A 16898-nucleotide genomic window follows, 5' to 3' on the forward strand; every position below is an offset into this window, starting at 1 on the left:
GGATTTTTAAGCTCCTATAGATTGAGCGCTTACTACCTACTAAGTGTTTCGCCTGCCTTGTGACCTGAGTCCTCTCCCAGTGCCTGAGGAAGAAGCTATTGTTCCCTCATTTGTTTATTTTCATTGTTACTTTTTTTTTTTTTCTTTTTTTTTTGAGATGGAGTACTGCTCTGTTGCCCAGGCCGGAGTGCAGTGGCACGATCTCAGCTCACTGCAACCTCTGCCTCCCAGGTTCAAGCGATTCTCCCGCCTCAGCCTCCTGAACAGCTACAATTACAGGTGCTCACCACCACGCCTGGCTAATTTTGGCTTTTTAGCAGAGACAAGGTTTCACTATGTTGGTTAGGCTGGTCTCAAACTCCTGACCTCAAGTGATCTGCTCACCTCGGCCTCCTAAAATGCTGGGATTACAGGTGTGAGCCCCGCACTCAGCTGCTCCCTCATTTTTTTGGTTCAGGAAAGCAAAGTTCAAAGAGGAGTAGGTCTCTCTGCAGGGCGTGTGGCAGAGCTGGACTTGAACTCAGGGCGGAATCCTTAGCCATGGTACCCTCTGCCACACGGTTCATCTTTCCTTCATCTCTACTCCCCAAGATGCCTGGCTCCAGCTGAAGATCCAGGGTTCCCAGGCCCCCCTCCTGGGGACAGGTCCTCCTTCAGCCTGACCTGAGCTCTGCCACTTCCACCGGCATGAACTGTAGCAACAGTTTGGGTCCCCGGGCCTCATTCTCTCCATCTGGAAAATGGGCACAGCATGTGCCTTTCTGCACAGTGAGGACGTGAAGGATTGATGAGGCAACATGCAAGGAGCATGAGCTTAGGGCCTGGCACCCAGGAGGCCACCCCAGTGGACCCTGCTGGGTTTCCGATTTCCCCTGTGACACCTCCTGGGGGCCGGATCCCCAGTGGGAGGAAGGATGAGGCCTGCGGTGCCTGGGTCTGGCACAATGCAGAGCATTGAGCTCATGCCAGCCTTGGCTTGGGTTTGGACAAATACAGTCATCTGGGCAGGACTCACACAAAGACCCGGGGGCCGGGGCAGGCGAGGGGCGTCAGGTTACCCCCGTGGGCTGCAGCCACACAGGTGGCTTGGCGGGTGTATTTTCTTTTCCCTAAAGATTATCATTAACCCTCACCGAGGCCTTGGCAGGCAGGTTTCATTACAGGAAAAACTGAGGTATAGGGGTGTGCAGGCCTGACGGGACGCGCTGTCACTGTGATAGGAACAACATTAGCAATAATAACAGCTGTCCTTCGGGACTGGTTCCCACGGTCTAGGCCCTAGGTGAATAATAAGCCTTTTCTCGATCCTTTCTGCAGCCCGAGAGGAAAGCCCCATGTTATCCCAATTTCACAGATGGGCAAACTGAGGCTTGAAGACACTCTGCAGCCTCCAAGGGCTGTTCCCTTCATTCCTCCAACAGAGTGGGAATGAGACGGTGCAGAGTCTGGAATGTCTGGGCAGAAGGAAGAGCCGGAGCAAAGGCCTGGAGCTTGGAGGGCGCTGTCGGGGGTGGCGGGGGGCGGGGGCGGTGTCCCATGGCGGGGTTTCGTCTCAGCTCTGCCATGTCTTGGCTGCGTGACCTCTGGCACCCTACTGGGCCTCTTTGATCCCAGACTACCTGTAGAATGGGTGTGTGAGAAGAAAACCTTCTGGAGCGGGGTGTTGAGGAGAGAACAGTGCCTGGCACATCATCATAATAATGCTGAATAGATGTTATTTTCATTTCTAACCACTTCCTCCAGGAAGCCCATCCTGACCTCCTCTGGCTCCCGAGGTCACCTGGACTTGCCCCATCACAGACCTTGCCACAGTGTGAGAAACGGCCTCATCCACATACCAGCTTCTCACCTCCACCCAGACCCTCTGATTGGGACTCCCTTGAGGGCTGTGTCCCCAGAGCCCAGAAAGAGTCCAGCACAGAGCAGCTGAGGGGGTAGGTGCTGGTGAACAGTGCCACTGAGCCCCTGCTACTCACCAAGCCCTTCACACACGGGTCCTTCCTTTAGTGTCTTTCTTCTCCTAGATAGAACCTTGGCTTTGCCAAGACCAGCATAGTTGCTGCTCAAGAAATATGTGAGGAAATTGTTGAGATGAACCAGCACTCAGGGGAAGGGAGGCTTTCTGAGGACGGGGCCTTAGCAGGTGGAGCTCCTGGGATAATAAGAAAGATGCCCGGATGTGGTGGCTCACACCTGGAATCCCAGCACTTCGGGAGGCCAAGGCAGGCAGATCACTTGAGGCCAGGAGTTCAAGACCAGCCTGGCCAACATGATGAAACCCCGTCTCTACTAAAAATACAAAAAATTAGCTGGGCATGGTGGTGCGAGCCTGTAGTCCCAGCTTCTCGGGAGGCTGAGGCTGGAGGATCAATGATTGAACCCAGGAGGTGGAGGTTGTAGTGAGCTGAGATCACGCCACTGCACTCCAGGCTGGGCAACAGAGTGAGACTCTGTCTCCAGAAAGAAAGACAACAATAATCAGTAGTCTTTACTCTGCTCCAGGCGCCAGGCTGAGTCTTCTCAGTTCCTCTCCGCAGCAGGTTAGTTCTATTATTGTTTCCACTTCACAGATGGGAAAATCAAGGCACAGGGAGGTGAGGTGGGTTACTCCAGGTCACACAGTCAGTGAGAGGAAGAGCCAGGATCAAAGCCAAGCCTGTTTGACTGAGGAGCCTGCCCTGAGACCTTTACCACACACCAAGCCCTCCCTAGAAGGAAGATGCCGCTACTGGACACATTTTGCAGGTGGAAACCAAGGCTCTGAGAGTCAGAACGGCCTGCCCATGTCTGGACACAGAAACTGAGGTTGAGCAGGAGATGCTCGAGGCAGGGTTCCTGTCTCCTAGGCCAGCACCCTGAAGGAGGGGTGGGAGACCGCCCCCCACGCCCCAAGCTGTCCCCTGCTTGTTGGAGTTTCTGGCCAATACCCTGGCCTCTGTTACCCAGCCCAGCACCCAAGACACTGCCTCTTCCGCCTGCCTGGAGTCTCGGGTCTCGGGTGCCTTCACAATCGGATTCTCTGTCTCCGCAGCTGCTTTCCATTTGAGCTCTTTGTGCTGAAAATAAAAAAAAAATGAAAAGAAAACTTGGCACCGCCCCTCTGCTTTGCTTCCTGGGGAGGAAGGAGGATCCCAGCTACTTCTTTCCCTCATTCTGGGGCCCAGAGATACCCACAGCCTGCCCAAGGTCACACAGCAGGGGTCGGAGCCAGGACCCTGGCCTTAGACTCCCCTTCCAGTGCTCTACCCCCTCTGGCCACTGCCTCTGCTATTCCTGGCTCTTCCTCTAGGCCCGTGAGGAGCAGATGAATTAGGATGAATGTTCCCGCACCCTACCACACGCTGGGCACTCTGCCACCTTGAGCTCACAAAACCCTCATGACAGCCCTGTGAGGTCCTGTCACCCCATTTAACCAACGAGGAAGCTGAGACTCAGAGAGGGGAAGCGCCCAAGGTCACACAGCCGGGACGTGGCAGAGCTGGGGTTCCAGCTCCTGTTCCCATTGCTGGACAGCTGCCACATCTGGCACCCAATTTAGGACCCTGTGGGGAGGCCCAAGCCCCGGGGGTGGCGGGGGTTCCTAGAGGGAAGTGGCAAGGCCAGGACCCTGGAGCTGAGCCAGGTAAGAACAATGGGTCCTCAGAGACCGAGGTGGCAGGGCGGGGTGGCTGCTGAGCAGGGGCGGCAGGGCGAGGTGGCGGGCGGGGCCCAGGAGACTTCATGCTCCCGCCTCCGACTCCTGCAACCTGTTCGGGACCTGGGGACACTCCAAGCACTTCAGCTCCTCAACCTGGACAGACCCACGGCTCCAGCAGGAGGCAGGGCCAGCCCTGTGTATAACGATAAATATAGTGGGCAATAATCAGATTTCACGCTTACCGAGTCCTACTACAGGCCAGGCACTGGGCCAAGGGCCCTTCCTGGGTCCTCACAACAAGCCTAGGAGGTGCAACTACAATTAGTGGCTTTTTACAGATGCGGAAATGGAGGTCCAGGGAGGTACTTAGCACCTGCTGTGCCAGGACAAAGAACTTTGGAAAGTGGGGCCCTCAGAGGGTGGGTACCCTGTTCCCAGAGGCAGGAAAGTTAAGGTAGACCGGACTCAGTGGGGCTCAGCGGGACACCGGGGAGAGTCAATGCTCTCCGGGGGCAAGATGAATTAGAGGGAGCCCTTTTGGGTTTTCAGAATCTGAATATGGGGCGAGGGAGGCAGAGATGTGGGGAGCAGATGGAGCCTCCCTGGCACTGTTGGGAGGATTAAAGGACTTGATGGACACCTAGGACTTGGAAATGTGCCTGGTAGAGAGTAGGTGCTCAGGGAACACCTCCTGTTTGCAGAAACAGCAACTCACACTTAGGGAGCCTGCTGTGCATCTGAACCCCGTGCCTGGGTGTTACTGACCCCCTTCCAGCCCTCATTCCTCCTCTCTCTATTTTCTCCCCTGTCTCAGGTTCATTCCTATTTTTCCTCTTGCCCCAATTAGGCCATCTTCTATGACTGCAACAGTAAAAATATTAATTAAATCTTATAACATGGAGTCTTAACGTGGGGCCGTTCCAGCGTTCCAGGGCGGGCTCCCTGGGCTGTAAGCAGGCATCTCTTCACTTCTCTTTCTTCATGGGCCCCAGTGCCTGCTGTGGCTCAAGACATCACGTCCCACATGATCACATCCTAACCAGGAAGGGATGGACAGAAAAAAGGGCTTTCTCCTTCAGGATCTCACTTTTTTTTTTTTTTGAGAGACAGTATTGCTCTGTCACTCAAGCTGTAGTGCAATGGCACGATCTCGGCTCACTGCAACCTCCACCTCCTGGGTTCAAGCGATTCTCCTGCCTCAGCCTCCCATGTAGCTGGGATTACAGGCACACCCCACCACGCCCAGCTACTTTTTTGTATTTTTAGCAGAGATGGGGTTTCACCATGTTGACCAGGCTGGTCTCAAACTCCTAACTTCAGGTGATACGCCCACCTCAGCCTCCCCAAAGTGCTAGGATTACAGGCGTGAGCCACCACACCCGGCCAACAATTTTTCTTAGATGTCCCAGTGGATGTCCCCTGGTATCTCAATGGAATGATGGGCTCACATGTCCACATTTGAACCAGAAAGGAATTCCTGTGGCTGACTCATGCCAATTAGGGTTCAGCCTGTCTGGCTGCTCCAAAGAGATGTGGGCTCCGAAGATGATGGGGGCACGGCTGAGATGGCCACCAGCTGGAGTCTCACTGACAGCCTCCTAAGTGACACAGTGGGCCTGGGTTTGCTCGGCCTTCTCTGGCTGGTCCTCTTGGCAGTGTCTGCCCCCTGGGTAACTGCCCCCTCCTTGAACACGGTCTTCCCCAGCCTCTTGATGACAGCTCGCTGGTCTCGCTGGTTCTCCTCCTACCTCCCCGCCCGTTCCTCCTTGGGCCTCGAAAATGGCCCCTCTTCTGCCTTCATTTGGTCCTCGCTCCATGAGCTCAGGTGTGCGGGGTCCCTCGTGCCTTTACACAGGCTCTGTCAGTCTGTCCATGGGTGTTCCAGTGGCACACCCCGCTGGCAGACATGGGTGTCTTTCCCAGATCAGAAGACAGCACTGCCACCCACCCAGTGGGCCAGACGTCAGACCTTAGGGTTGTTCTTCTCCCCTCTAACCTCCACATTCAATCAGCAAATTCCATTGGCTCTGCCTGTGGACTTAACCAGAACTTGACAAGTCTTCCCTCCTCTGTCTGGTCATTGCTCACCCGCCTGGGCAGAATCTCCGCCCTGGCCTCCCCACCCACCCCACACAGCCCTCCACACTCAGCCAGAGGGCTCCTGTTGGAACCCAAGTCAGGTCACACCATTGCCTCACTCCAAACCCTGCTCCTACCTCCCTCAGAGAGAAAGACAGTCCCTGCTCTGGCCCCAAGGACGGCCCTGAATGGCCTTCCCCCTCCCTACCTCCCCTCCCCACTCCCCTGGCCACAGTGACCTCCCTCCTCCTGCTAGAACACATGGAGCTTTGCCCCACATCTCCTGGGTGTTGTTTTTCTGGATCTTTCCATGATCGGCCCCATCCCCTCACTCGGACCTGTGTGCCTCAGAGAGGCCTCCCAGACCATCCCTGAAAGAAGCCCTGCCCACCCCTACCACACCTGCCGAAGATGAGCTTCGACAAGCGGGACTGTGTCTTATTCAGCACGGGGTCAGCACAGGGCGGTGCCCAGAACGCAGCGGCTGGCGCCGGGCTCCGTGGGTCCTCCCACAGATGCAGTCCGTGGGACGGTGTCTGGGTCCCAAGGTGACCCCCAGGCTGAGGTCACCACCTTTCCCCTTCCAGGATCACTGCCTGGATGATGGTGGGTGTCCCAGTGGTGGGGAGAGCAGCTCTGAGCCTCCACCGTGCCCAGAGCAATGGGCACTGGAGCCTGGAACCTTCATTCCCATATCACAGAACCTCCAGGAGTCTGGAAGGGGACAGTTGAGACGAATGGAATTTAGGAACTTTTGGCCGTGCTCAGTGTTCCCTCTGGGGACATCTTGTCTGATGGTTGTTGTTTTTGTTTTCTCTTTTCCTGAGCTGTGGTACCTATTGTTCAAACAGAGGACCCCGGGCGCTGGCCTGCCTCACTCAGGCACAAGCACCCGAGCTGTCTGGCAAGGTGGAAATCCACCACGGCCAACTTCCCCTTGGGGATTCCACAGGAAGGACGTGGCCCCTCTAACCGAGGCGGATGTATGGTCTCTCCATAGATTCCGCCTGCATAATCTCACGGCCGCTTCAGCTGGGTCTCATGGGGCCACCCTGTGGCCTGCGTTCAGGGACCACATTGTAGCAACAGGGCTGCGTTAAAGCTGGAATCGCACCCAGCAGACTCAGCCTGGGGGGATCCACCAGCCCACATCTCCCCCCACCCGACACAGCCACCTGGCGATTGGCTCTTCTCTCTCCAAAGCCGTATTTGTTCTTTTTGCTGAGTATGTGCAGCTGAATTCTCGTTGGTTAAAGCGCCTGCGCGGTGGCTGCCCTGAATACAAAAAAGATCAAGGGGGTGCTGTCCTGGTAGGTATAAGGAGTGGGGGCCCCCACCTCTACCACTTCTCCAGGTGACCCGAGGGCCAGTCCTTAGAATACCACCAGGCTCAGTGGAACCCAGTTTGAAAGCCCATGATCAAGGTCCATTCCTTTGGTCTCCATCCGGGAAAGTGAGGGAGAGATGAGGGAGGGGGCATTTTGAGGACCAGAAATGGCGTGGCAGAAACAGCCAGCCTGGAGGAGGGGGTCTGGGCAGGGCAGGACCCAAAGGCTGGAGCAGGAGGTGTCTGGCGAGGTTGTCTGGGGGACGTGACTTCCCTCTCCCCTTCGTTCATTCTTCATCATTCATTCATCCATTCTACACATATTATGAAGCACCCACTGAGCTGGGGGTGACAATGATCCCTGCCTACAAGAAGCTCCTAGGCCGGTGGGGGACATGAACACCCTTCAAAATGTCAATTTGTGACTGCGACAAGTACAAGGTGATTTGAGGGTCAGTAAAGGGGGAAGGAGGTTGGTGTGGTTAGGGTGTTCGGGAAAACTTCCTAGAAGCTGAGCTGGGAACTGAAGGGTGAGCAGAGGCCAAGTACATGAGAAAGGGAGGAACGAATATTCCAGCAAGTGGACCTGCTGTGAAATGGAGCAGAGTCAGAGGGGCTAACAGGCTCACAGTTCCACGTGGCGGAAGCTTTGCAGTGAGGGGCAGGTGTGGAGAGGAGGGCGAGGTAGGGGCTGGACAGACTCCCAGTGAGAGCAGCCCAGTCTCTATGCCAAAGGCAGAGGGGTTCTTGGGAGGGTCTGAGTCAGCAGCACCAGCTTCTTCCTGAATGCTCCAGGGCCTGGGGCCAGGGGTGGGCATCTGGATTTGATCGTCAGTGGGATAGGAGACAGGGTCACCTGGCACTTCTGCCCATCTCTGCCTTCCTGGTTTGGGTATAACAATCACTGTCTCTTTGTTTTTCATGATTTATCTCATTGAACCCCCACCCACAGACCAACCCCTGCAGGTGCCAGGGGTTGAACCCACTTGTCAGATGGGGAAACTGAGTCTGTGATATGTTCCCATGGCCCCACCCGCTTCCTTCTGCCCAGAGAAAAGAGGAACAGGGAACTGATGCCCATGGTCAGCTGGGAAGAGTCTGGGCAGGGAATGGGGAGGGTGGGGCCCTCGGGGGCCTGTGTTCGGGATGGGCAGGGGCCCTGCTTCCGTTTAACCACAGCCCTGTGACATGCCCCAAAAGGGAAGCAGCAGCCGCCTGTCCTCACCCCTCTGTGCCCTAGGGAGGGGGCTGGAGATGCCCAGGGGTGGGGAGCAGGAGTCTGGGGAGGCCTCACCCTCCCACCCCAGGCCTCGAGTCTGGGTTCTTAGAGAACTCTGGGGTCAGCTGAACCCAGCTGGTGACCTCCATCAAATCCCATGAAGACCTTGGCTTCCTGTTCTGTAAATGGAGGATCAGTCTCTCTTGCGGAATGTTCTCTGATTAGCACACAGTGGGTCCTCACTGAATGGCTAGCCAGCAGTTGTTGGTTGAATAAGCTAAAGGTGTTTTTCTCCTTGAAAGGAGTAGCCAATTAGATAAGGAACCCGTGTATATGACATTCCACAAATATTTATTGAGCACCTATTATATTTCAGGCATTGTCCTGGTACTATGGAGCAATGAACAAACAAGACAAAAATGCCCCCATCACCTTTGGAGCCCACATCTCTTCGGAGCTGCCCTACATTTCCTGGTTTGTGGCAGACATTACTAATTGATCATCTTTCCTACTGAAACCAGAATTCTCTCCAACCCCGTCGTGCACCACTCAGGGACTGACATATGGTGGGGAGCGGCCTGTCATCCCCAGGGAGGGGTGGCACGTGGGAACTCAGAAGGTCTCCGTGAGAATCTTCTAGCTGATTTAAGCAGCTTCCTCTCAGTCTCTTTCAACAAATATTTACTGAACACCTACTGTGTGTCCAGTACTTTGCCAGGCACTGGGGATACAGCAGTGACCAGGGTGGACATTGTCCTTACCCTTGTGGAGCTGATGTTCTGGTGAGAAAGACAAACAAAGAAGCAGACACTTCCAGACATGGATATGTACTACAAACACATGCCAGAGGCGTGGAGCGGAGGGTGACAGGGGAGGAATCTGGGGTAGCTCGGGGTTGGGGGTTCTGGAGGGAGGGCATTTACTGAGACCTCACTGAGATGCAGCCACCAAAAGAAAATATGGGGGAAGGTGTCACAGGCAACACAGCAAGGGCATAGGCCCAGAGTGGGGAATGAGGTTGATAGATTTAAGGGACAGGAAGGAACTAGTGTTGCTGGCGGGATATGAGTTTTGGGGAGAGAAGCAGGAGAGGGTGGTGGAGACCAGGCTGGGGCCATACATCCAGGGCTCGGGGCCAGGGGTGAGCTCTGGATCACATCTCCAATGGGATGGGCAGTCACTGGAGGGTCAAAGCAGGGGGGAGACTCGGGCAGGATCCCATTTCAGATCCCTCTGGCTGTGTGAAGCAGGGACACCCGGCCGGAGATGGCCGCAGATGTCCAGGCAAGCGAGGATGGCAACTTGGACGGGGGTGATGCCAGCGAATGTGGGGAGAGATGGCCAGGCCTGGCGGGAGGCCCAGGGCTCTGCATTCCGTTTCATTTTTCCTTTTACACAATCCCCACCCCCCCACCCCGGGCACTCTGGGTTACTGGACTTTCCCTGGCACTGCTGGTGGGGCCCACAACCTGCTGGCGATCTGGCCTCTCCGGGTCCCAGCTGGTTCCCTGCCCTGCCCTGGACCCTTCCTCTCCAGGGACAGACCCAGCTCCAGTTCCTCTGTCGCTGTTTCCCAGCACCTCCTGCCCCAGCTCTGCCTGGGCCCTGCTGATCTCCTAACTCTGCCGCTGCTCCAGCACTGCACCCCCCACTGCAGCCCTGCTGGCTGCCTGGGAGCCGGCAGATGCTTCCTCTGAGCTGCTTTTCCCAGATCAAGTTTGCCTCCAAGGAAGTGAGCCTGAGACTCCCAGCCAGTTGGGGGAGACAAGTTTGAGGGAAGTACCCCAAGGTAGCTTGCCAGAGGGCAGCCTCGCTCTTGGGCAGATTTTTCCTCTGGTCCAGTTTGTTGCTGGATGGAGCAGGCAGATCTACCTTCCCCACTGACTCAGGCCTTGGGTGCTCTGATGGAGACTGTGGCTGGAGAGCTGTATTGAGCAGGGCTCTGAGGCTGCATCTACGATACTAGGAAGGAGACTCATCATTGATTAGTAATGCCTGCTGTGGACCCAGGATGGAGGATAGGGGCCACGCTGGCCTCATCTGTGTGTCTGCAGCACCCAGTAGGTCCTCAGGTCTGCGCTCCCCTGTTGTGCCTCTAAATCTTCAAGTATAACAAATGCTGTTTGAAAATATCATATGGTGGTGGGCCGAGTTGGGAGGATCGCTTGAGACCAGGAGTTCCAGACCAGCCTGGGCAACAGAGTGAGAACCCATCTCTAGAAAAAAAAAAAAAAAAATTACCTGAGTGTAGTGGTGCACGCCTCTAGTCCCAGTTACTTGAGAGGCTGAGGTGGGAGAATTGCTTCAGCCCAGGAGATTGAGGCTGAAGTGGGCTATGATTGTGTCACTCCACTCCAACCTGGGCAACAGGGCAAGATCCCCCATCTCTCCTAAAAAAAAAAAAGGAGAAAAAGAGAAAATACCCCATGGCCTTGGTTTCCTTATCTGTGAAATGGGGATGATTATGACAAGCCCCCAAAGGGCTTCCCCACACCCTGGCAGTGACTGACACAGAGGCCTTGAGAGCTGCATGTTCCAGCGTCATGCAGCTGGTACATGGCTGAGCTGGTGGGGTTTGAACCCTGGGCCCCTGAGTCAGGAAGATCAAGCGGAACAGTTGGGCCGGGGAGGGGAAGGTGCTGCCCAGAGCTCCCAGTGACCTTGGACCCCACTTCTCCTTTCTGCCCAGTGTACTCGGCACACAGGAAGCCTGGTGGGGCCTCCCTTGCCCATCCTGTCTGCAGCCGGGTGGACACGGGGTCCCGGCGTCACCCACCGCCACCCAGGCCTCCCCCTTCCTGTGTTGTGCAAGATGAAGTGTCCCCTGTGTGGAATGGGCAGGCGGCTCTGGCAATGGGTGGACGGGTGAATGGGGCCCTCTCAGGCGGGGTCACTGCCCGCGGTTACCGCTAGCAGGCCTGGCCTAGGCCTCCGCCCCTTCCTCCTCCCTCTCCTCCTCCTCTGTTTCCCCAAAGTTCAGGCAGCCTTAAGCAAGAGGCTGTGGGACCCAGGAAACTGGGGAGGCTGTCCAGCCACCATCTTGTCCCCACAAAGCAGGCCTAGGCTTGGGCGGTCATGGAGAGGTCCTAAACAACAACAAAACTATAATAATAATAATGAGAATAATAATGAGAATAGCTATTATAGTGGAGTGGCTTCTACGTGCCAGGCATGCTCTCATTTAACCACAAATACATAAAAAGCACCTCCTATGTGCCACATGTGATTCTCAGACCTTTACCTCATGTCCCATCGAATCCCCACCAACCCTTGTGAAACAGTTTTGTTTTTTTTTAATGACTCCTTTCTTCAGAGTAGGAAACTGAGGCTCTGAGAGATGAAGCTACTTGCCAACGCCACGCAGCTCAGCCACATCCCACTGAACATCATCCTGTTCCCTGGGGTGAGTGCTGTTCTGGAAGTTGGGGGCTCAGAAGCTGTTGGTGCCCACCTGGGAGGTCGCCCTTGCAGCTGCTATTTGGAATCTCTTGCCCAAGGGCTTGGGCAAGAGTGTGGGAAATAAGTGAGAGGCTCTTGCCAGTAGAGGTGGGGTCTGGTTGTGCCCCCACCCAGCTTCCTTGCTTCTGGCTCAGGGGACAGTGGGAAGGTACTTTCTGTGAGTTCTCCCAGAGGTCCCTGGGGGTTGGGCTCCTGTTGCCCAATGAGGAGACCTACTCAGCCACCTTCCTTGTGTCGCTTCCTCACTCCCTCCTAGTATTTCTAGAATCACCTCCCAAATATCCCGCTTGCACCCAAACCCTTGTCTTGGCTTAACTTCTGGGAGCCGACCTCAGCCAGCTGCTATAATGCTCAGGGCTTGAGAGCTTTGGAATCAGGTGGACCTGAGTGTGAATCCCAGCCCTGCCACTTAACCTGAGTGTGAACTTGGGAGCCTGCCCCACCTCTCGGAACCTCAGTTCCTCTGTCTATGAAAAGGGAACTTACGTGCAGAAAACCAAGTGACTATGAGGGGGATGGGGCAGTGTGAGATGACAGGACCAGAGCACGTTCCTGGCTGCAGAGCCCACAAGTCACGCTGTGAGAGCTTTTGGGGTGGTATGGGGACAAGGGCGCAGAGGAAGAACCAGTCGCGAGTCCTCAGCCCTGTTTGACTGACGGGGGACGGGGGTGAGTGGGAAAGAGGTACAGTGTTGTTCCACCTTCCCCACCCATCACCCCTGAGATTCCAAATGCACATTGGGACCAACCCAGGGAGCTCAGCGGATGTTCAGGGTAGGGCAAAGAACAGGTGCCAAGTTTGCTCCCTGGGGGGTGAGACTGGGTGGCCGGAAGAGCTGCATCGCTAGGACTTTCACCAGGTAGACAGCAGGCACCTCGTCCCTGCAGATCACAGCTTCCAGGGCCACCTGTCCACAGAATCCCTTCACTGATCTGTGCTCAAGGCCGGGGTGTGGGGAACTGGGTGTCCTTCTTTTACCCTGGGTGGGGCCTCATGCTCAAAGGGAGCTCTGTCTACCCCCACCACAAACCTGCGGTTTCCCTGCTAGAGCGATGGCAATCCCAGCCACCTGGCTGCCCAGGCCCCCAACCGGGATTCTCTCTCTTGTTCCCATGGGCAGCCCATCAGCAAACTCATCCACATGTCCAAGAGTCCACCTCACTACCCTGCCCTGCCCTGCCCTGGTCCAGCTGGGATGGATGTTTGCAGTGGTCTCCTCATTAGTCTCCCTGCCTCCTCTCTCGACTTCCTAAGCCAGAGGAATTCTGTAAGAGCTCAAGTTAGATCCTATCCCTTTTCTGCTCAGAGCCCTCCACGGCTCCCAACTCACTCAGACCAGAAGCCCACAGGGCCCGCAGGATCTACGCCCCAGCCCCGCCTAACCTCACTGCCTCTCTCTTCGCTGCTCATCCACAGCCACGGTGGCCTCATCTCTGTGCCATAAACTCGCCAATTATCCTGCTGCTGCCTCAGGGACTTTGCACCCACTCTTCCCTCTGGAACAGAGGACATTCTCGCCAACTCTGCCCATGGTGGATCCTTGTGTAGGGTCAGGCCTCTGCTCCAAAGTCACCCCTGGGGACGCTTTCTCTGACCAGCCCCTCATTCCTATGGCCTCATGCTGTTTTTATTTCTTCCTAGGACTTAGCACGTATCCTAGAAATTAACCTGCTGGTTGATCCTGTTTCTTGTCTGTCTCTTTCCAGTGGAATGTCACCATCGCCCAGGTGGGGATTTTTGTGTGTTTTGTTCACTGCTGTACACCCAGCCCCCAGCACAGCGCCTGTCCAGGGCAAGTGCCCAGTGAACACTCGGGAACCAGAGCATGCATGCATGGATAAATATTTCTTTGGCAGATGAAGGGGCTGAGGCTTGGAGGAGGCCCTGGGGGTCTCAGACTCACAGCCCAGTGCTCTTTCTGCTGACACACCCTGGTCTCTGGAGCAGTTTGTTACCTGTTCAACAACAAAGAGGGCGTGCCTGGTTAGGGGTCCTGCGTGCGAATCGCAGTCCCTGCGTGTCTTGGCTGGAGGTCACCACCCTCTCTGCTCCAGGGCCTGTAATTACCACTTACCCTGGTCAGTGGGTCCGAGAGATTCCCCATGTAGTCAGGGCTGTGGCCAGGGTGCTCACCTGGCCCCCGGCAGGTCCCATGGGCACTGTCTGGTCAGGCTTCGTGGCTGACATTCCAGGTACATTTCTAGCCCTGGGCTGCCACGGGCAAAGGGTGGGGAGAGGGTCGCGGGCTTCAGGCTGGACAAACCAGTCAGCCTTCCCAGCTGGGCCACCTCACCACCCACTTCCTGTGGGGCTCCTTGAGGCCTGGAGGGTGGAGGGGGCCTCTGTTCAACCCTCACCCGTGCCCTCTTCCCTTCTCTCCCTCGGCAGGTCCTCACAGCACCTCCTGCAAACAGACCTCCGACCCAAGCCCTTCCTTCTGCCTCCACTGCCACCATTGCTGCTCATCTCTGCTGGCACAGAAGTCTCGTCCCTGGTCCTCCAGAAATCCCCTCTCCATATTCAGCGAAAGGGAGCTGTGAAAACTGCGGGTCAGCCCACATCAGTCCCCGGCAAAGTCCTCTCTAAGGGATCCTGTTGCTTGGAGAATAAACCCTCGGATTCCTTCCTTGGCTCTCGGGGCCTCCTCTCTGACCTCCCTCTGTCTCCTCTCCCAGCCTTCCTCCTCACTTACCCTCCAGCCACGCTGGCTTCCTCTTTGCTCCTGAAACAGCCTGAGGCCCACACTGCCCCGGGCCCTTTGCACTGGCTGTTCCCTCTACCTGGAACACTTCTCCCAGGCTTCCACAGGGCTCCCTCCCGCAATTCCTTCGGGTGCCCACCTGGGAAGCCTTTCCTGACCGCCCCCCACTTCCTTCTGAGCACGGTAGGGTCTTTCTACCTGGTATATGAGGGCAGGGATTTTTGTCTGCTGTGTTCTCTGTGTGCCCCAGTGCCATCACAGTGTCTGGCAGATGGTAAGTGCTCGACACACATCGGCTGACTGCCTGAATGAACAACTCTATGAGCCGATGGCAGATAAGGACACTGAGGTCCTCTGGGGTAGGTGACCAGCCCAAGGCCACACAGCTGGTTTGAGATTAGGCCAGGAGAGGAGCCCGGGTTGGTCACATCCTGGAGCTGGCATCTTGGAAACTGCATCAGGAGAATAACAAAGATGAGATGCAGGCTCTAACAAGCGGATACCAGCGACTCTTGCCCCGCCAGCCTCAGCCCTGCGGCCTTGGGCCCTTCCAGGAGTCATGGTCTGCCTGCCTGGGGCATTCCAGGCTTCAGCCCAGGTCCTGCGCTTTCTATTTTGAGCCTCTTAGTCCTGAGGACTGTGTGTTCCCAGCAGGCGGCACGGGCCAGAGGCTGAGCCTGGGTGTGGCTGTCACCCTATCTGGGGCCAGGGACCCAGATTCCCGGGCCCTTAACCTGTTGGCTGCTGAGGGCTCTGGCATAAGCCCTGTTCCCTGCTTGATTGTCTCCCCTTCAAGCCCCTGCCCTGGTGTCTTCCAGGCATGGTATCAGCCCATCTCACCTTGGATTATATCCCTGTTTGGCCCCATTTGAATCCTGGCTCTGCCCCTTTCCAGCAATGTGACCTTGGGCAAGTCACTTCATCTCTCTGGGTCTCAGTTTCTTCATCTGGGAAATGGGGACAATAAGAGTACCTGTCTCTGGCCATGTGTGGTGACTCACGCCTGTCATCCCAGCGCTTTGGGAAGCCGAGGCGAGAGAATTGCTTGAGACCAAGAGTTTGAGATCAGCCTGGGCAACATAGTGAGACCCCTGTCTCTACAAAATTTTAAAAAGTTAGCTGGGCATGGTGGTGTGCGCCTGTAGTCCCAGCTATTCTGGAGGCTGAGGCGGGAGGATTGCTTGAGCCCAGGAGTTTGAGGCTGCAGTGAGCTATGATTACGCCCCTGCACATTAGCCTGGGTGATAGAATGAGGCCCCATCTCTAAAAATAACAATACTAATAATAAATAAAAATGAAAACAAGTACCTGTCTTCTGGGGTTGCTGAGGAGATTCAATGTGATGAAATTGATGAGAGTGCCCTGCACGGAGCTGGAAACTCAGAAATCCTCAATAATGAGTTCCCCCACCATCAGCAGCTGGTTTAAATATAAAAACTGTCATGGCCTCTGGAGAAACAACAAGAATTTGAAAGAGCTTCCCTGCACTGGCCACCCTACACCCTACACCCTTACTTCCTCCCCTCAACTTGCCTGGATTTATCGACCCCCACTACCTCACTGGTTGCCTTCTCTCCACCTGGCACATTTCGTATGAATTTGCTTGTTGGTTTCTTGCCTATCTCCCCAGCAGAACATTGGCTCCATCAGGACAGGAACTTTTGTCTACCTTATGCACCTAGTGCAATGCCTGGCACACAGTCAGTGCTCAATAAATGTTTGTTAAAAGAACCAATAAATGAATAGTGATCTGTCTGGGGAGAGGAGCCCTGAGCTCACCTCCCTCCCCAAGCCCAGGGCTCTTGGGTGCTTGTTGGTGTCAGGCCCAGGCCTCCTCTCATCAAGCAGCCAGTAAAACTGCCCTGGTTGGCGTTCTCATTTCACAGATGGAGAGACTGAGCCCAGAGAGGGAGAGTCGCCTGTCTGATGTCACACAGAGGTCGGCACCTGGGCTGGAATTCCAGCCCAGGATCATGTGGGGTGGGGGGGGCAGTGGATCAATCTTTTCCTGGAGGGAGTCAATGGTGATGGTGGGAATGGGTCAGGGGTGCTGGCAAGAAGGTTCCAAGGCCCCCAGGAGGGAGGGAGGCGTGGGAGATGAGTTAGTCCCTCTTGAGTTCCGTCTCTTTCTGTGTCTTTCTGTTTCTGCCTCTTTCAGTCTCCTTGTATTTCTCGGTCCCTGTCTTCATCTCTCTTTCTCTCTTCCTTGTGTATCTGACCCACTGCACAGGAGGGGATGCAGGCACAGACCCCTGGCTTGGGGGCTGGAGTTGGGGCCAACGAGGAGATTGACATCTGGGGTTGAGCTGGGACTCTGAAGCCAGACCCTGCAGCCAGGGCAGCATGCCAGTCTTGGCTCCACACTCCAGGGATAGCCTTGGACGGTCAGGCAGTTCAGAGAACCCAAGGCCTGGTCCTGGAGACCTGGGTTCCAATCCCAGCTTTGCCACATTCCAGCCTCGTGGCCTTGGGCCC

General features: G+C 55.8%; 1 protein-coding gene across 6 annotated transcripts; it reads left to right on the forward strand.

Annotated features, from left to right (window-relative positions):
* Positions 1 to 3192: 3192 nt before the first annotated feature.
* LOC103887956 lies at positions 3193 to 15735 on the forward strand. Of its 6 annotated transcripts, none has more exons than XM_031656850.1 (5): positions 3193 to 3622; positions 8639 to 8736; positions 11576 to 11665; positions 13364 to 13449; positions 14111 to 15735. In XM_031656850.1, exons 3-5 carry the CDS (start codon positions 11600 to 11602, stop codon positions 14721 to 14723), a joined length of 765 nt encoding a protein of 254 aa, XP_031512710.1. In that variant the 5' UTR covers positions 3193 to 3622; positions 8639 to 8736; positions 11576 to 11599; the 3' UTR covers positions 14724 to 15735. The 6 variants fall into 6 exon arrangements, with proteins under 6 accessions (XP_031512710.1, XP_031512711.1, XP_021776631.1 ...); XM_031656851.1 differs by having other exon boundaries at positions 11581 to 11665; XM_021920939.2 differs by having other exon boundaries at positions 13364 to 15735.
* Positions 15736 to 16898: the final 1163 nt, after the last annotated feature.

The sequence above is a fragment of the Papio anubis genome, chromosome 16 (assembly GCF_008728515.1).
Source record: "Papio anubis isolate 15944 chromosome 16, Panubis1.0, whole genome shotgun sequence".
In the NCBI taxonomy this organism is placed as follows: domain Eukaryota; kingdom Metazoa; phylum Chordata; class Mammalia; order Primates; family Cercopithecidae; genus Papio; species Papio anubis.

Excerpts from the sequence above, each read along its gene's own strand:
- LOC103887956 (XM_021920939.2), top strand. The coding sequence starts at position 13,548 with ATGCATGCATGGATAAATATTTCTTTGGCAGATGAAGGGGCTGAGGCT.